This window comes from Typopeltis vanoorti, chromosome 8 (genome assembly GCF_054136105.1).
Source record: "Typopeltis vanoorti isolate ZY-2024b chromosome 8, IOZ_Tvanoo_1.0, whole genome shotgun sequence".
Lineage (NCBI taxonomy): Eukaryota > Metazoa > Arthropoda > Arachnida > Uropygi > Thelyphonidae > Typopeltis > Typopeltis vanoorti.
In genome coordinates, this window is record NC_143556.1 from 142,417,638 (window position 1) to 142,439,251 (window position 21,614).

General features: G+C 38.0%; 1 protein-coding gene across 9 annotated transcripts in view; it reads left to right on the forward strand.

The window, feature by feature from the left end:
- The window catches only part of LOC150104397 (NAD(P)H pyrophosphatase NUDT13, mitochondrial-like), a 581,172-nt gene that overhangs the window by 460,045 nt on the left and 99,513 nt on the right, over positions 1–21,614 (forward strand). For all 9 annotated transcript variants that reach the window (XM_090396341.1, XM_090396343.1, XM_090396344.1 and 6 more), the window contains one exon: positions 19,890–20,015. In XM_090396341.1, the coding sequence (XP_090252467.1) occupies positions 19,890–20,015 (126 nt within the window). The remainder of the gene's footprint in view (positions 1–19,889; positions 20,016–21,614) is intronic.

Sequence of the window (21,614 nt, forward strand, 5' to 3'; positions counted from 1 at the left end):
CTATCCAGGTATTAGCTGGTGCAGTATAAATATAAATGTGTTAATACTTATAGGGTGAACTTCTTCAGATTGTTTGTTTAGGACATAGAGAGGCCAATAGGACTGCAAAGCACTGAAGGAGAGAATATTTGATTGTAGAGTTTAAATTATAAGGGATAAATATGTATAAGTAAGGTACAGTGTTAGACGAGTTTTGAATTTAAGAAAGATGGAATACTGATTAGTTAAGAAAGGGTAGATAAAAGGTAAACAACTAATTAAGCAAGAAATAGCAAAACAAGATAAGAAAAGGGCAATAACTTAAATGGTGGAGTCGAGAGGATAGTTAAGATAAAAATGAATAGAAAAAAAGAGAGAAACGTCATAACTATATATATGTGTGTGTGTGTGTATATCTCCTGCACGAGAAATTTGGAACCCACATCACATCAGTACTGTGTGTTGGCAAGGGGAAAATGTTCACGTTATTATTTGTTTGTTTATTATTGTTATTTATTTATTTTTTATTTGTGAAATAATTTACTTTTCGATTGTAGCATGTTTTCCCTTGGTAAAAACTGAGATTTCATGAAAAACGGAGTTTGAGTACTGTGAGATAACATGAGCATCTTCTGTTGAGGATTACTCTGTGTGTGTTTTTCTTTCTTTCCCATTAGAAATAAAAATTTGATAACAGTAATAGTTCATCTTATTTTATTCATTCTTCCTGAGTGAATGAGAATAATGGAATATTATATTGTTATTATGTAACCATATAACCACATGTTATTAGGAAAGAACTTGACATTGTCAGCATCCAGGAATGTGTTAGCAGAGCTAATCTCAGGTGGTATGGTCACTTAAACAGAATGGGCGAGGAAAGATTAGCAAAACAAGTGTTCTCTGCCAGGTTGGCAGGAAAACGACCGAGAGGAAGACCAAGATATAGGTGGATTGATACGGTACAAAGTGCTTTAGACGATAGAAATATAAGAGCTGATAATATTGGAGTGGTGACAAGTAACAGACTGATTTGGAGGAAAATTGTAGATAGGAAATTAATAATGATGTAATTTTTTTCATGTAGTACTATCATATCCTGTACACCCCTTGAGGGTACATGGCAGGAATTTGATGATGATGATATTATGTAACCATTGTTATTATCACTATGCTGTTATTATAGAATACAATTTACATTATGATAACACAATAAGTTTTCTCATATAAATTGATATTGTACATGAAAAGAATCCCTTTATCTCACATTTAGTAAAATATTACTACTACTAACAACAACCAACAATAATAATAATAAGGCCATATTTCTTGTTTCTCCTTCCAAGTAATGTAAAACTCGAAACTTGGTGTATGCTGGGACGAATAGTGGGAAATTTTCCAAGTGTTACTTTTGCATTTGCTAGTTGTGGAAAACTGATGATTTCACAGCTCATCCAGAAAACTTTTCTCTGTAAGAAATGTGACAATGAGATTTTTTTTTTTTTTAATAAATGCCATTTCTAAAAAATAGTAAAATTATCCACTTTAATTTCTTTTTAGAAATTAGGCGCCCATACAAAACAGACAAATCTGCCAGCGAACATACATTTCACAGATATGAAATATGTGGTCCATAGTGTATGCCTCTAAAGCAGATGTAAAGAAAGTGCAACAACAGTTTTCTTCTATTAGAAAATCTGGGTTCAAAACCTATGTAGTACTATGAGAAACTTCATCTGGGCTTTTCAACTGAAAATAAGTTAGTCTCATTTTGAGATGAGACATTCAGTCCTCATGGCAAGCCCCATGTTGAATTAGCTGTTTATTTATATGCATGTGCATAGATACATTATATACAGATGTATATAAGTGCTATTATTTTTATGTCTATTTTTATTTAGGAGTACCCCTTTTTTATAATGTCATTGGCTTTTTACTCAAATTTTAGGGCATTACTTATGTTTTATATGGATAGATATATGAAGAATATATAGGAAGAAAAAACTGGACACACTTTTGTGGGATGTTGCTGATTGTCTTCTTTGTCAGTGGCATCCTGGCATATGGCAATATGCATTCATTGTTGAAGGAAGGAAGTATGATGAATGGAATGGGGGTCAGAAAAGTGGGGTTTGAGAGATGTGGGAGAATTTTTGGTTAGGCAAGAGATATGTGAACTTTTTTGAAAAACTCAGTTTTTTTTTAAATTATTAAAGGTGGGCAGAGAATACTTTGGGATGGGGTGAACATAGAAATTTTTGGGGAAGGAGAAGGATATTATGGGATAAGATCAGGGGTGGGAGAACAGGACGTCAGCCGTTTCAACAGTGCGTCATCTTCAGAGCTAGTGAGAGAAGTGGAGGCTATGTCAATGCTAGCTTGGTGTTTCTGTCTTTGGTGTATCTATGTTGTATTCTATTGGTCGGAGTCATGACCTAATTTTTATGTTATGGAGCTTCCAACTCTCAGAATTATGTAGGGCCGGTGGACATTTATTGAGTTTTTGTCACATTTTATGGCTATCATTTTGGCCTTGTTGATTTGTGGTATTTCTGTTCAAGGGTGTGGATAGTTATTTCTGTTCTTCCTGTATTTTATATTCTGTTTTTCTTTTGGTTGTTGCATTTTTTAATGTTTAAATGTTCTGGAATTGGGATGTTGCAGTCACGGAACTGTTCTTGCCCACAAAGATCTGATAACTAATAATTAAGGAATTGACAGCGTATACTAGAAATATAAATTAAATAAACTTTAATATATACTTTCCGATATTTCAGCAAACTTCACGTTGCCATCTTCTTGGGAACTTAATACAAAGACAAGTGCACGCAAGTACTACATAACAGCAAATACAACCGAAGCAAGGAAGCTACCATTTTCCTAAAGTCCTGATGGTGGCCCCTGGTGGGCTATATTGGTATTTCTTGGCCTTTGGGCTGAAGTTCTTCTGATAAATGTTTCCCAAATTTGGGGCAGTCTCATGCTTCCAAATTTGTTGAGGTTTGGCATGTTCCTAAGGGCTGAGGCTGATTCCATGAATAGTCTTTCATATTTGAACTTGCTGCGGTATATTACTGTGGCTTTCTTCCATCTTATTCTGTGGCAAGTATCCATAGCGTGGTCTGCAAGCCCAGAGTGGCTGTACTGGTGAAATCGGATGTAATCCTTGAGTTCTGAGATTCTGATATTTGCTGTCCTGCCTGTTTGGCCAAAGTAGGACAATTTACAGCTGCAAGGGACCTGGTATACATCAGGTAGGTCTAGGGGAAGTGGTTGGTCTTTAGTGGAGCAGATAAGGGATGCCAATTTTCTATATGGTCTGTAACAAGTGGTCAAGTCATGTTTTTTTAAGATTTTGTTGATTTTTTCCGAAGTGCCTTGGATGTAGGGAATGGTGATGGATTTTGAGTAATCTTTTTTGTGAAGGGGGGAAAGTGGGTTGTAGATAACCAGTTTAAGTATTTTTTGGATTCTTTTCGGCGGTGGGGGGGTAGCCATTGGCCTGAGAAAGTGTCATGGATGTGATTTAGCTCAGTGGTTACGACTTGATCATTTGAACAGATTATTTTTGCCCTGTTGAATAGTGTCTTAATAACACCATATTGTTGTGAGGGGAGGTGATGGGATTGTTGGTGAATGTATCTGCCTGTGTGGCTGGGTTTTCTTTAAACTGAGAAAACCAAGGTTCCATCAGGTTGGTGGGTGACTAGTGTGTCTAGGAAGGGGTGGTTATTGTTTTTCTCTTTTTCCAGGGTAAACTTGATTCTAGGGGTGTTTATTGTTTAAGTGTGTTAGGAAGGAGAGGTGTAAATCCAGGCCATGTGGCCAAATAGTGAATACCTCATCAACGTAGCGAAGCCATATGGTAGGTTTTTGTGGGGCTGAGTTTAAGGCTTTCTCTTCAAAAGTCTCCATAAAGAAGTTGGCCAAGGGTGGGGAAAGTGGTGAACCCATGGCTGTCCCCTTTATCTGTTTGTAGAATTTTTCCTGCCAAATGAAATAGCCTGAGTTCATTGTAAACTGAAATAGGGCTGAGATATCAGGAGGAAATTTAGCTTGGATTTGCTTTAAGGTTTCTTTGAGGAGGACATTCGTAAATAAGGAATAGACGTCAAAACTGACCATTATGTCATTATGTTGGAGTGTAAGGTTTTCTATACTGGATTTGAAGTGGGCTGAGTTTTTCATGTGTGATGGTGTGTTGCCAGTATAGTGTGAGATCACTTTGGCTAAATGCTAGGCTAATTTGTAAGTTAAATCACATCCGTGATACTTTCTCAGCCAATGGCTACCCCCCCCCCCCAAAAAAAAAAGAATCCAAAAATTACTTAAGCCAGTTATCCACAACCCACTTCCCCCTCATTCACAAAAAAGATTACTCTAAATCCATCACCATTCTCTACATCCAAGGCACCTCAGAAAAAAATCAATAAAATCTTAAAAAAACATGATTTGATCACTTGTTACACAAGAGATAAATGCAAGGCGAATCAGAGTAGGAGAGAGAGAATTTAAGGAGTATGAGTGAGAGGTATGGGGGTGCTAGAAGAGGAGAGATTGGAAACAGTAGAAGAGAGGGAATGAGAGAGAGGTATGGGAATGCTAGCAGACGAGAGGATGGAAACAGTAGGAGAGACGGAATGAGAGAGAGATATGGAAGTGCTAGAAGAGGAGAGAATGGAAACGGTAGGAGAGATGGAATGAGAGAGAGGTATGGGAATGCTAGAAGACGAGCGGATGGAAACAGTAGTAGGAGAGACAGAATGAGAGAGGGATATGGAAGTGCTAGAAGTGGAGAAAATGGAAACAGTAGGAGAGAGGGAATGAGAGAGATGTATGGGAGTGCTAGAAGAGGAGAGAATGGAAACAGTAGAAGAGAGAGTCCCACCCCCCCCCCCCCCCACCCCCCCCCCCCCCCACCCCCCCCCCCCCCCACCCCCCCCCCCCCCCACCCCCCCCCCCCCCCACCCCCCCCCCCCCCCACCCCCCCCCCCCCCCACCCCCCCCCCCCCCCACCCCCCCCCCCCCCCACCCCCCCCCCCCCCCACCCCCCCCCCCCCCCACCCCCCCCCCCCCCCACCCCCCCCCCCCCCCACCCCCCCCCCCCCCCACCCCCCCCCCCCCCCACCCCCCCCCCCCCCCACCCCCCCCCCCCCCCACCCCCCCCCCCCCCCACCCCCCCCCCCCCCCACCCCCCCCCCCCCCCACCCCCCCCCCCCCCCACCCCCCCCCCCCCCCACCCCCCCCCCCCCCCACCCCCCCCCCCCCCCACCCCCCCCCCCCCCCACCCCCCCCCCCCCCCACCCCCCCCCCCCCCCACCCCCCCCCCCCCCCACCCCCCCCCCCCCCCACCCCCCCCCCCCCCCACCCCCCCCCCCCCCCAGGGCAAATGAATGGGAGTGTCAGTTTAATGCAACAAAATGTAAGGTCTTGAGGTTTGGGAAACATCGATGGGATGCTGCATACTCTATGGGAGGAGTTTTACTGGAGGAAGTAGGGGAGACAAGAGATCTGGGGTTGATGATTGATAGAAACCTGAAGTTTAGGGGACATATTGCAAAGGTGGTGAAGGTAACACAGAGGATTGCTGCTATTATGAGAAGGACACTGACCTGCAGAGATAAGAGGGTTATCATTCCGTTGTATAAGTCTCTGATCAGACCACACTTGGACTATTGTTCTCAGATTTGGTCCCCAGGATTTGAAGGGGATAAATTAACTGTGGAAAGGATACAAAAACGGATGACAAAGATGGTTTCAGGACTGTACAAGGATAGTTATGAGGATCGGCTGAGAGAATGTGGACTGCAGAGTTTGGTGGATAGAAGAAGGAGAGGTGATATGATTGAGACTTTTTAACTGTTGAGAGGTGGTTACAGGGTTGATACTGGGGAGTTCTTTCGCTTGGTTGATCAGCGGGAAGGAGTGATGACAAGAGGCCATCCCTGGAAGTTACGAAAGGAAACTGTGAGCAAGAGGGTAAGGAGTGGTTTCTTTGTGTGGAGGGTGGTTCCGCCGTGGAATGCATTGCCTGATGGAGTGGTGGGAGCGAGAACGGTCAGTGGGTTTAAGGAGTGGCATGATAAACTTTGTGTTTCTCAGGGGGGGGACCTCCCCTCGATGAGTCTTGACAGACTTTATGTCTTAGAAGGGACCTCCCTTGATGAGTCTTTTGACTCCTTGGAGGCCTGAATAATAATAATAATAATAATAATAATAATATTGAAAACTGGCATCCCTTATCCGCTCCACTAAAGACCAACCACTTCACTTAGACTTACCTGGTGTATACCAAATCCCTTGCAGCTGTAAATTGTCATACTTTGGCCAAACAGGCAGGACAGCTAATATCAGAATCTCAGAACACAAGGATTACATCCGATTTCACTAATACAGCCACTCTGGGCTTGCAGACTATGCTCTGGATACTTGTCACAGAATAAGATGGAAGAAAGTCACAGTAATACACCACAGCAAGTTCAAATATGAAAGACTATTCATGGAATCAGCCTCAGCCCTTAGGAACATGCCAAACCTAAATAAATTTGAATGCATGAGACTGCCCCAAATTTGGGAAACATTTATCAGAAGAACTTCAGTCAAAAGGCCAAGAACTACCAATATAGCCAACCAGGTGGGCGCCGTCAGGACTTTGGGAAAACAGTAGCTTCCTAGCTTTGGTTCTCATTTGCTGTTATATACTAGTACTTGCGTGCACTTGTCTTTGTATTAAGTTCCCAAGAAGATGGCAACATGACATTTGCTGAAATATCGGAAAGTATATATTAAAGTTTATTTAATTTATATTTCTAGTGTATGCTGTCAATTCCTTAATTATTAGTTATCATGTTTAACCAGTGTATAAGCCTCTCTACAAGAATTAGGATCATCCACGGAGATTCCTTCGCACGCAAAGCCCGCCATTACAGCAAACTGAAGCTGAAGTTATCCAGACAACTTAACCGTTTAGCATTCCTAAAATGATGCCAGGATAATCAAGTCATCCCTAACTGTGTAAAATTTAACCGCTTCTTTTCACAGAAAGCTCTCCCTATCTACAACCGGGAGAGCCAGGCTTTACTTCGGGAGCAAATTTCCACTACACACGGTTCCCTAGCTGGCATAAACAGAGGATATTTTAGTGCTAGAAAATGAGCTTTCAAATACACTTAATCACTTGCTTTGGTCAGTCCTACATGATGTCTTGTGTACGGTGGCTAATAAAGAATTCGAACGAATACGGAGTCGACATATCAACAAGTTTGATAAGTTAATAAAGAACTTGGCGTCCAAACCTAAACTACAAACCAACACTGTAGTTAACCTTTTTCAGTTATCTTGAGGCCTGAAGCACTCAACGCTCTGTCACGTGGTCACAACTTTGCCATTGCTCCTAGGAAATTACCGGCCGAGGAATTAATGATCCAAATTGAACGTGGGATTCGCCATCTTCCAAACCACATTGCCAACGAGATGAGATTGGATGTAGCCTGCGTTCTCACAAAAGCAAAACCTCCAAAAACCAACATGTCCATTAGTGAATACAAGTCACTACAAGAATTGAAGAAAAACAAAGAAATAGTTATCACCAAAGCGGATAAGGGGAACGCCACTGTGGTACTCAATCTTATGACTACACAGGTAAGCTTAAGGCTTTACTATTAGATCGAGCCACTTACCTCCCTATTGAATACAATCCCACCAACTCTCAAATTAAAAAACTCCATAGGCTCCTTAAGAAGGTCACTTCTTGGCCTGTGGAGATTACCAACAGCCTAAAACCATATAACTCTAGATCCCCCCCCCCACACACATATATGGGCTCCCAAAAATACATAAAGAAAATGTGCCATTACATCCCGCAGTGGATGGCATTGATTCCCCCACTTACAAACTAGCTAAGCATTTAGCCAAAGTGCTCTCACACTGTACTGGCAACACACCATCACACATAAAAAAAAAAAAAAAAAAAAAAAAACTCAGCCCACTTCAAAGCCAGTATAGAAAACTTTACACTCCAACATAATGACATAATGGTCAGTTTTGACATCTCCTTATTCACGAATGTCCTCCTCAAAGAAACCTTAGAGCTAATCCAAGCTAAATTTCTCCCGATATCTCAGCCCTATTTCAGTTTACAATGAACTCAGGCTATTTCGCTTGGCAGGAAAAATTCTACAAACAGAGGGGACAGCCATGGGTTCACCACTTTCCCCACCCTTGGCCAACTTCTTTATGGAGACTTTTGAAGAGAAAGCCTTAAACTCAGCCCCACAAAAACCTACCATATGGCTTCGCTACGTCGATGATGTGTTCGCTATTTGGCCACATGTCCCGGATTCACTCCTCTCCTTCCTAACACACTTAAACAACCAACACCCCTAGAATCAAGTTCACCCTGTAAAAAGAGAAAAACAATAATGTCCCCTTCCTAGACACACTAGTCACCTGCCAACCTGATGGAACCTTGGTTTTCTCAGTTTATAGAAAACTCACCCATACAGGCAGATACATTCACCAACAATCCCATCACCCCTCCTCACAACAATATGGAGTTATTAAGACACTATTCAACACGGCAAAAATAATCTGTTCAAATGATCAAGTCCTAACCACTGAACTAAATCACATCCATGACACTTTCTCAGGCCAATGGCTACTCCCCCGAAAAGAATCCAAAAAATACTTAAACTGCTTATCTACAACCCACCTTCCCCCCCCTTCACAAAAAAAAAGATTACTCGAAATCCATCGCCATTCCCTACATCCGAGGCACTTCGGAAAAAATCAACAAAATCTTAAAAAAACATGACTTGACCACTTGTTACAGACCATATAGAAAATTGGCATCCCTTATCTGCTCCACTAAAGACCAACCACTTCTCCTAGACCTACCTGGTGTATACCAGGTCCCGTGGAGCTGTAAATTGTCCTACTTTGGCCAAACAGGCAGGACAGCAAATATCAGAATCTCAGAACACAAGGATTACATCAGATTTCACCAGTACAGCCACTCTGGGCTTGCAGATCACGCTCTGGATACTCGCCACAGAATAAGATGGAAGAAAGCCACAGTAATACACTGCAGCAAGTTCAAATATGAAAGACTATTCATGGAATTAGCCTTAGCCCTTAGGAACATGCCAAACCTCAACAAATTTGGATGCATGAGACTGCCCCAAATTTGGGAAACATTTATCAGAGGAACTTCAGCCCAAAGGCCAAGAACTACCTATATAGCCTGCCAGGGGTCTCCATCAGGACTTTAGGAAAATGGTAGCTTCCTAGCTTCGGTTCTATTTGCTGTTATGTAGTACTTGCGTGCACTTGTCTTTTTATTAGGTTCCCAAGAAGATGGCAACGTGACGATTGCCGAAATATCGGAAAGTATATATTAAAGTTTATTTAATTTATATTTCTAGTGTACGCTGTCAATTCCTTAATTATTAGTTATCGTTTAACCAGCATATAAGCCTCTCTACAAGAAAAAGATTTGATAGTAGAAACTGTGTAGGTGACATCACAATCTTGTTGGCAAGGAAGTTTGTAAACCACATTGTGGTGTTCTAGTATTTCTTTGTGTGTGTGAGATTTAGTAGGTTTTAGAAGTGTTGCCAATTTTTGGTTTGTGGTGAACACCAGCTTATAGTCTGTGTGTTTGAAAATGTATTTGTAGGCTTTGTATGTGTTCTGGATGTATGGCAGTTTCATGATTTTTTGTGTTGGAAAGTTTGCTGTTATGCCAAGTGAAAGAATGCTTAGAATATCAGAAACAATAGCCAATAAATGTGACAAAAACTCAAACGTCCACAGAATGCTTGTACTGGAGATTTGTAAAAATTTTGTAATTTTCTAATGTAATGGGTTATTACCCATAACCCATTAGAAGAATAAATGTAATAAATGTAATATAACAAAGATAATAATGCATACAATGAAAATAACCTTTCAAAATAATTTTTAAGAAAAGACGCTGAAAAAAATTCCTTTAAGAACTAAAAAAATTTGAAATCAGTTGCAACAGATAAGATGTAACAGAATTAACTATTATAATATGGATGGAAACAATTGGCATGAATTAGGATTTATTCTATTGAATTAGGCGATATTCTAAAATCAACCCTTTATGGAGCTGAATGACTCATCATGGAAGGTCTCCAATGTCACACACCAACTTACCATAAGGTGACTTAAATGCATTCTCTTTCTCTGCACTCTTACACTTTCAGGAATGCATTCCAATACCCACCATTCTCCATGCAAAAGCCTACTCCTCCCCTCTCTTCACCCACCTATTCACACCCTCCTTATAAAGCTTCTAGTGGCCTCTTATTCTCCTACTGTTTCCTCATTCTATGAAAAAACTCATCCACATTAATCTGATAACCCATTACCAACTTATATATCTTTGTCATATTCCTCTCTTCTTTCTCCTTTCCACTAGACTATGAATTAGCATTTCCTCACAATCTTTGTTCACTCACAACATTCCAGAGACCGGAAACCATCTTAGTCAATCATCTCTGAATCCTTTCTAATATCAAATACAGTATTTGATTTAAATTTAATGAAATACAGTATTTAAAAAAGAAAAATTCCAAATGACTAGCAAAGGAGACTAACAATACAAAGTTTCCAAAAAGAAGACAGGACAAATCTAGAAAACTAAAGAGGAATACATCTGCTTTATGCAATATTAAAATTAGGAACAAAAAGTAATAGTAATTATCATCATCAGACCAAAACACATCAAAAGTCATGCAACTCTGGACACACACTATGTGTGATGGTAGATGGCTCCCTATCCTCTCAGCATCAAACAAATGCTGGGGTCTCACAAGGCTCAGTTCTCTCACCGATCCTCTTCCTTCTATATATCAATGACCTACTTCAGTTGACCTCAAACCCAATACACAGTTTTACAGATGACAGCACATTACATTCCTCCCTTTCATTTGACAAATCCTACTCTACATAACTCACCTCAATCCACAGAACATCAACCACCACTGCCCTTAATTCTGACCTCCAAGCCAATGGAGCTCAGATAACCTTGTCAACTTCAATGCTAGTAAACCCAGTTCTGTCTTATTTCTCACAAAAAAGAACCATTTTCTCCCACATTGTTTTCGATAACACTCAAATTCTCAGACAAGATAATTTCTCTTCTTGGAATTACCTTGACATCAAGCCTCTCTTGGCTTAAACACATCACAACCATTGCATCCTCAGCTTCTAAAAACCTAGGCTTCCTCTTTCGCTCAAGACGCTACTTCACCTCTAAACAGCTGTTAACTCTATACAAGTCACAAATTCACCCAGCTCTCGAATACTGCTCTCACATCTGGAGTGGGGCTCCAAAAAAGCTCCCTCAAAATGCTCGACTCAATACAGAGGAGAGCAATTAGACTAATAAATGACCGATCCCTCACCAACTCGCTCCTCCCTCTTTCACATAGATGCCTGGGCTCTTCAATCTGTATATTCTATAAATATTTTCATTGGAAATGTTCATCTGAAACAGCATCAATAATTCCCCCACCCTGTACTAAGCCCATTGGAACACGTACAGCTGCAGCCCAACATCCTTTCACAGTACACCTCGAAACCCACAAAACAAATTTCTTTTCCTTCTCATTCATCCCTGCTACTGCAGTATTGTGGAACAGTCTTCCCCTGGACGTTTTTCCCAAGAAATACAACACACAGGCGTTCAAATGTAATGTAAACAAGTTTCTCCTTTCGCAACCCACCACCCATATACAGTACTAACATACTACAGGTTGACCAGCCACCTCCTGTATATGGGTCCAACATAAATAAAATAAAAACTCACCTATCTCCTTTATACTAAAACTGTCCAAAGTCTTTGAAATTGGATATATACCTGAAACACTAAAGACAGCATTAGTCATCTCGATACACAGAAAAAGTAACACGAGTAACTACAGACCTATCGCCACATTGTCAGTAATCAACCAAATTATGGAGTGCATCATCTATCACAAACTCTCCACAATACACTGAAAATTCCACATTATCCCACAATATAATTTTCAAAAGAATAAAGGAACAACAACACTCCTGGAAGATTTCACAGACCAAATAAATGCAGCATTAGATAAAAGCAGAATAATATTGGCTATTTTTATTGACCTAACAAAGCGTTTGATGCATTAACACACAATTGTTTGCTGCACAAGCTAATACATATCAAAATAAGATGTCTATTCCTGTGGTTCAAAGTATAAATGAAGAACATCACACATAATAGGATCAGCACACAGCAAAGAGCTATCACTAACCTCTAGAGTATGCCAAGAAACTGTTCTCTTTCTGATTCTGTTTGACACACACACACACACATTAACCCACTTCTCAAAAGTAATATCTTACAATATGCAGACGACACAGCCATGTTGTTCATTCACAACAACACAAACACAGCTTGCACAACGCAACATCAATCGGATCATCAACTAGTTAACTTAAAACTGCATATATATAAACCCTGAAGTTAATGATTTTCAATAATTTCCAGACCAAATCTACAGAAACTAAATATCTCGCCATCTGACATCCATCATCATATACGCAAAGCAATGATCCTAAAACCACAACACAGGTGAAAAGAACACGTTATCTCGGACTTCACTTCAGTGCTGATCTAAGTTGGAACAGCCGTGCAAATTATCTATACAACAAACTTAGGATAATAGCAAGCAAACTATATGACTAAAAGACATTGCTCCCACATATTACATATAAAAAAAAACCAATCTATAAGTCATTATGTGAAAACATTTTAAGATATGCAATTAAATCATGTGCATTCTGCATAGACTACAAACTTAACAAATTATAAACACTGCAAAATAAAATAGTAAAACTGATATTCTGGAAACTAAGAGAAGATCCCACACTCATACATGATGCAATGACAGAACATTTTTTAATGTAAAATAGTTATGCTACTACGGAGTCATGCCAGAACACTACTCCGGTCCAATCTACAGAATAACCAGAACATATCAGATAACATGACCACAGTCAACAAACTACATAATATATGAGTATAATAATCACTACGGAAAAGCAACCTGGAGCTTCTACATATCTGACATGATCAACAAACTGCCATTCGACAAGAGAAATCTAGGGACCTACAGAGATCTGAAATGAGCACTATATAGATATTACAGCAAGATGGAAAATTAGAGAAAAATGACTCAAAAAAATAAATAAAAATAATTCCTTTCACAAGGACATAAATACACCCTATCCCATCCCCTTCAAAAAGATTAAAGCATGCAGATGCGGTGGTTGTTCACGGATGCATATACTGACTTCTACATGCTAACCAGAAAAAAATGCACTTATATACAGGTATTATTTCTGGGAAAATTCCCATGTTACTCCTCTAAGTAAATATTATTTTTTATGGCTATTTAGCCTATTTTTGCTTAGGAGTACCCCATTTTTATAATGTCATTGGCTTTTTACTCGAACATTACTTATGTTTTGTATGGACAGATATATGAAGATATATAGAAAGAAAAAAACCACATACCTTTGTGGGATGTTGCTGGCTGTCTTCTTTTTTCATCATAATTTTAGTATAATTATCTTTGGTTATATTATATTTATTCTTCTAATGTAATGGGTGGGTAATAACCCATTACATTAGAAAATTACAAAAGTTTTACAAATCTCCAGAACAAGCAGGATTAAAAAAAAAAAAAAAAAAAAAAAAAAAAAAAAAAAAAAAAAAAAAAAAATTCAGCAATTGATTATGCACGTAATAAGAAAAATAATTGAAGAGACAAAATTTTTACAAAATCTCCAATGAAAAAAGGTTGTTGGAAGAGACGAGAGTGAAGAGTGAGAAAGCGAAAATAGTAAATATATATTCTCGATATGATGAAATAGAATTAAGAAAAAGGGCTATGAAGGCAAATGATTCGACGCATAGGCTGTGTAGAAGGAATTGATGTAAGTTTTTGGATATGTCGAGCGAGTTTGGGCGAAGATTGGATTTGTATAAGAGGGATAGCTTACACTTGAATGTGTTTGGTATCAGGAGTCTTGAGAAACAAATAACTGATATGAGACCTAACACAGAGAGTTGGGAAATCTAAATTAGAATGGGAGGAATGGTGAGAATGTGAATATAACAGCAACAATGATAGGTAACTGTGCTAATGACAGGAATGGGCATTATCATGGAAATGATTACGAAGAGAGAACAATTTCGACTTTGTGTTCATCCAGTTTGGACCAATCAAACATGTGCAAAGATGTTTAAATGTATAAGGCACTAAAGCAGAATAGAGATCTGTAAATTGTCCAACTGTGTTATGCTGACAAGAGTAAGAGCATTAGGAGTCTTGAAAAATTATTAATTGATATAAGACCTATCAGAGTCAAGGAAACTGAATACTGATTGGAGCAATCGTAAGAATCTGTGTTTAAGAGCAGCAATGTTAGGTAATTGTGTTAATGATGGGAATAGTTATTAATATGGAAATGATTATGAAGAGAGAACAATTCTGTGTTCGTCTGGTTCGGACTTATCAAGCATGTGTAGCAATGTCTACATAAATAAGAAAATAGATAAGAATAGAGATTTGCAAGTTGTTAAACTGTGTCATACAGACCACAGACAAACATATGCAAAAGAGCATGCAATGCAGGTAAATTATTATGTATGTATACGAATGCTAAGAGTATCAGAAACAAAGAAGTAGAGTTTGCCTTGGTTAATAATATATTGGGACCTCATGTTGTAGGCATTAATGAGACTTGGCTATCAGAAGTAGACATACTAACTGGTATCGAGTATGGTGAGTACAGTATTTTTAGGAAGGATAGGAGAGGAGGGGGTGCACTGCTGATGATATCAAATGTCTTGAATCCAGTTAGAACTGTTGTTGTGGAGAACAACTGCAAAGTTGTTGTTCTCCACAATTTTTCACGTAGAAGTGAGTTGGAAGTCATCTGATGTGAGGTGGAGTCTAACAAGATTAAATACACATTGGGGTATTGTTACAGACCTGGTGGATCGGTTGCTAGGGATGAAAAAATGCATCAATAAATTGAGTCAAAAAGAGTAATCATAATGGGATACTTGAATTATCCAAACATTGATTATGTAGCTATAAAGTCGCATGAGAAGAATGAAACTAAATTTATTGAGCTGTTGCAAGACTGCTTTCTCAAGCAGCATGTGACAGAAGGAACTTGATGTCAGAAAGTGTTAGTTTGGATTATAATGTCAGAGAGAGTTTAGCAGAATAGTTACGTTAAAGACATAACTATTCTGCTTCTGGTTGGTGACAGTGATCATGTGGTACTCATTTGGAAGTGGCTAAGTTTATGAATGTTCCATTCAGAAAAGGTACATGTTGAACTACAAAACAGGAAATTATGATCCTGAGGGGTTATTTTAGGTTCTGTGCCATGGTATCAGTTATTGGATGGGAAGGATATCGACAGTGCATGGAAGTAATTAAAATAAAAAGCCAAAAGGCTTTTTATTTTAATTACTTCCATGCACTGAATAGTGAGGGAGCTTGCTCCACCTTTGCTTCAAATTGCCTTCGCCGATAGTTTTTCGGCATTGAAACTCATAGATCGTAGTTATCGATCTTGAGTTTCACTTACTGGCTATATATAACAATATAGGATTCTTATCCATTTAATATTAGTTCATGGAAGTGTTTAAAAAAGATGCAGTATCAGAATGTGTCCCTAGAGTTTGAAGAATAAATAGACCAGGAGTGAAATGGATGTATAATCTAAGTGATCCAGAGATTCATAAGAAAAAGATGATGTGGAAGGAATATCGTATCCATAAGGATGATGTCAGTTATGATAATTACAAGCAGCAACCAGAAGAGTCACAAGTGTTGTATGGAAAGCTAAGTCCAAGTGTGAAAAGTAACTGGCTCTACAAGTTGAAGACAACTCAAAAGAATTTATTTTTATGCTGCAAATAAAAGAAAGAATGAATTTGAAAGGCTAACTCTACTGAATGCAAATGGTATTCGGGTGACTGATGCAGAAGTGATTGTTCAACTAATGAGCAGCCATTTTGCTAAAAGCTATTAACCCGATATATACAACATTGAATCTCACCACTACGTCTTCGCTGTATGAGGAGAAAGTATTGGAGCTGTTGCACAAACTGAATAAGAATTCTGCAATAAGAATTGATGGGATATCAGCACGTATGCTAAATGGGTGTTTAGCTGTACTGGCTATTCCCTTGACCAGGCTATATAATTTGAGTCTCAGAACAGGGAAGATTCCACAGGAGTGGAAAAAATGATGGCAATTCCATTGCACAAGATGATTATTCTATAGCTGGATAGATCATTCTATATTGGTCTATAGCTGGATAGATCAGTTTCTGCACCACAAGGGTGGTGCAGAAACTGATCTATCCAGCTATAGACCAATCGGTATCTCAGGGGTGCTGGTGAAGATATATGCTGTTATAGGTACAAAGGAGAGTGTCAAAAATGATATCAGGATTGTAGAATATAGATTATAAAGGCAGATTTGGAATTTGTAGACTGCAGACACTGGCAAACAGGAGAAAGAGGGGTGATATGATTGAGACTTACGAACTTCTTAAAGGGTTATACAGAATTTCGGTAGATGGAATTTTTCATTTTATGGAGGGTGGGGAAAGGATGCAGTAGCATCCATGGAAGTTGAAAATGATTGCTGGCAAGAAGAGGGGGTTATGACTAGATTTTTCTCTCATACAGTAGTGTGTGATTAGAAAGGATTGCTGTTGGATGTTGTGTGTGTGCAAGTAGCGTGAATGAATTCAAGAACAGGTCTGACAGCTGCAGTCATACCTCTCTCAATGAGTTTCTGACTCTCTGGAGGGCTCTTATTATATAATAATAATAATGATAAAAAAAATAAGTTACCAAAAAGCTAGAACAAATGGAAAATGGAACAGTAACCTCCTCTATTTACCTAGGACAAAAGATAACAGTAGCAGATGATTGTAAAGATGAAATGATACATAGAATTCAACTTGGTTGACAGCCTTTGGAAATCAAGAAGCACTCAAGGGAAGCATCCCAGTCTGCCTTAAATGTAAAATATTTGACAGTTGTATATTTCCAGTTGTGACATATGGAAGTGAAACACGGACTTTGACTAAAAATATTGATCCTCTAGTTGAAGATTACCCAAAGGAAAATGGAAAGATCATTACTCAGCGTTACTGTTCTAGATAGAATATGCAATACTTTGGTCAGAGCTCAGACTAGGGTGATAGACATTATAACAGCCATTAAAAGATCCAAATGACAATGGGCAGGTCATGTTGCAAGAAGTAACACTCAGAAATTGACAAAGTTGATGAAGAGATGGAAAGAGCCACAGGAAGACCAAAGAGATGGTAGGAACTCAGTGGCATAGAAAGGCTCTCAAGATAGGAATGGAGGACTTTGGGAGATGCCTTTGTTCAGTTGTTCCAAGTGCTAATATGTTCTCTTTCTATATCTGCTGATGTTATCAGTAATTTTTTTTCTGGTGTAATTTCTTTGTTAATTGTAATGTATTACAGGATTTTGTCCACATGTATTTTCCCATGTTATTTTATGTTGTATTTTATGATCAGAGAATGTATTAATTATATTAATTCATTATTCTCACAAAATTATAGTAGATTTGTTCCATTTTCATTTATTATTTCTTTTTAAAATCTTTGACATATATTCGGATTGCATGTTCTTGCATTTAAATCTCCACTTATTATATATATATATATATATATATATATACAGTAGAACTCGGTTATAACGAATTCCACGGGACTATATATATATATATTTGTTCGTAATAACAGTTATTCGTTATATCCAAGAAGGTCATAATTTAAGCGAATTAAAAATGTTTTCAGATTTTTCTCAGCAGAGGTATATTGGGTAACATAAATACATATGTGTACATACATATAAAGAACAAAAATTTATTTTTAAAACTTCACATTTTTACAAAAAATCGAGCGTGCTTTGCTTTGCACAAGACGCATATTTCATACGTTTGAAATTGTTCCTTATACCACTAAGATGCTTGAATGTGTCGTCTGAACTTACAGATCGCGATTACATAAATCTTGTTAAAGTATGTTTTAACAAGATTTTAACAAGAAAATCGTTACCTTCACACCAGGTAACAATTTTCTCATCATTGCTATTTTCTTCCTCAGAGTCACTACTACTATTATCTTCTTCTGGTGTATGAGAGATTTGTTTTAAGATGTCAGCGTCTGTCGGTATACCTGAAGTTGCGACACCATTATTAATGTCTATAAAATTATCAATCTCTGCGCACGTTTCAAAATTGTTCAAGTTTCGTACTTTTAACCATGCTGATAACGGTAAGTTATCCTGTTCATCTTCTTCAGATTCGCACTTGTATTCCACAAGACCGGCTTTCCTAAAACAGTTTTGTATCGTAGATGATGATACCAAATTCCAAGTATCACTCATTAAACGTATTGCGTGAAGTACACTGATCTTCGAGTCGTAAGCATAAGCATTTTCCACGGATTTTTCTCTGCGCTCTATGAGTTCCAAGACTAATAGACGACGAAAATGGGATTTAAAACATCTAATTATGCCTTGATCAAGTGGTTGCAAGACAGATGTCACATTCGGTGGTAAAAAAACAAGTTTTATGTTTGTTAAATTAGCCACTACAGGATCGGCAGGACAGTTGTCTATCAATAACAAAATTTTCCGGTTTTCATTGTGAAGATTTTTTATCCCACTTGCGAATGTCATTTTCGAAAATTGAAGATGTCATCCAGGCCTTCCTATTCGTTGTATAATTAATGGGAAGTTTCTTTATGTTTTTAAAGCATGTAGGCTTTGCCAATTTTCCAATTACAAGAAGCTTTCTATTATCGCTACCGGTCATGTTTGCACAAACTAAAACTGTGAGTCTATTTTTGATAAGTTTTCTGCCAATGCACTTTTCATTTTTAAATTGAAAAGTTTTATCGGGTGTTAAATTATAAAAAACCCTGCTTCGTCTGCATTATAAATGTTGTTGTATCCATACCTTCATTTGATCCAGTCAGAAACAACGTTTTTGTCAATGGACAATGCCTCGCCGCTTACTTTGCATAGACAATATGGGTTCTTAAAGTGATCAATCCACCAATTTGCATTTAAAATCACTATAACCAAGTTGAATAGCAAAGTTTTCGGCTTGAACTTTCAAAATTGGTCCGCTAATAGGTAAGCCAGCAGTTCTGCAGTTCTTTGCACTTTAAACCATGAAAGAAGTGTCTCGTCAACATCACTTTTATTACGCTTTTTAAGTTTTTCACGCTTTGATAAATTGTTTTCAAAAGCTTTCAGAGTCAACTCGTGATTCTTCCAAATTGTTGATATTGTAGATGGGACAAACCATACTTCTTTGCTACTGTCAGATTTGATTGGCCACTTTCCACCTCCTGTATAATTTCTACTTTTTTGGAACCCGATAAAATTTTCCGTTTGACTCCCGACATTTTTCCACAACCAGAAAATGCGTACGTACGAAATGTCAGTAAAGGAACGACTAACGTGTATTATTCGTTCGTTATTCCCTTGAAACGAATTCGTAATAAACATGAAATACATGCATTAAATCAAATGTAATTCAAATATACCTTCAAAATTATTCATTATAAACGTGAATTCGATGTAACCATGATCGTTATAACAGAATTCTATTGTGTGTGTGTATATATATATATATATCTTGTAGATCTTCATAAAATGTTTCTGTTTTTAGTTAGTTTCCTTCCTCTGGAATATATTAATTATTTTATATATGTATTTTTAATGTGTATAGTATGTTATTTAAACAGAATTTGACTTTATTATTTATAGGCTTACTCGTTGCTTCAGTGGCATCGACTGTATAAATATTGTACTGGCTGTGGTGGAAAATTGGAGAGAAATGTTTCAGGTAGTTTGAAAAAGTGTATAAACTGTGGAGCAGTTCAGTATCCCAAGGTTTGTATTATACTTTATCATTATTATTATATTATGCCTTCATATTAATAAAATAAAACATGTATGTATGCAGCTGATTTAAAAGGCTGTGCCGATATTTTATGGAATCGTAAGCAGCATTAACCATTTATAACGGAATTTTTTGGGATTCTGGCACATTGCCAAATGTCAAAAATGTTTTAAACATGATTCAAAGATTCAAAGTGTTTGGTAAATTTTTAACTTTAAAAAAAAAATAATAATAGACAATGTTTATTTTAATATGATAGATCTGCTAGAATTTTTATGGAGAACCTATCCATGAAAGAGTGAACCTGTAGTATGCTACCCATGGATGGGCAATATGGAACTTATTCACATATCACTATTTGTCTTGAAAAGCTGTGGTTTGTATTCTTTGGAAAATACATGGTGGAAGACTATTCCAGAGGACAGCAGTGGAAGGGATAAATGAAGAAGAAGAGAAGTTTGTTCTGTTGAATTGGAGCTGAACTGTGAGAGGATGTAGGTTAACTGCTGCATGAGATTTGTGAGAGATTAGGGGAATTATTGTTGCCAATTCTGATGAACAGAAGCTGTAGAAATATTTATGGAAGATGCAGGTTGCAGAGACTGAAAACCTGTGAAAGTGAGTGGAGTGTATTAGTGAAAGAGGGGTCATTGATTAATCTGACTGCTCTTTTCTGTACAGAATCCCATATTTTCAGGGAGCTCTTAGGGACATCATGTTAGCTATGGGAGCAGTATTCAGTGGTTGGGTGGATTTGTGATTTATATAGGTTTGAAGTTGAGTTTATATTCAAGTTATTTGAGATACTTTAAGTTGCATATATTTTGATAAAAAGTCCTCTTAAGTTAGTAACTTTTTGTATGACCATAAATTTATGGACAATTAAACTACAAATGTCTAGCACGTGGGAGGGGATGTGATATCCTTCAGTTGGAAAGACTTGAGTTTGATTCACACTGTACTGTAAGAGGAACATTTACAGAGTTTGCAGTTAATGGCATGTTAGCTGGTCCCATACAGCAGCTTACTTATTCAGTAGCCTTAGTTGTTTTACCATAATCACATCACATCCACCATGCACGAAGTAGCCGAGTGCAGATTTACACTGTAGAACAGAGCCTAGCTTTCTTTCACACATCTCCATATTCCCTCTGTCATGTAGTACAAGCATGTCAAACTCAATGGCTAACACGGGCCAAATAAATGAGGTTTAAATTTATGTAGGCTGCAAAAAACAAAAACTTCGATTTTCATAAAAACGCAGGTTTATTTTGAAAAGTACAGTATAAAAAAAGAACAAGAACAACAATAAAATTAATGTTTTTTCCCTGACACTTGACATCTCTTCTCTGCTACTATCTTTCCTACTTAGGGGGAAATCTTGTTCGCAGTGATTACTTTCAAAACCGATCCAAGATGAATGTCAGTAATTCTGGATCTGACAGGAGACTTATTTCCCTTCATAATTGTAAATAACTGCTCACACCCATAAGTACTTCCAAATATGGATATAATTTCATATGTGAATTTTCGAGTATTTTTAAACCTGGCAGGTAAATATTTGTAAAATCCAGGCACGCCAACTTCAC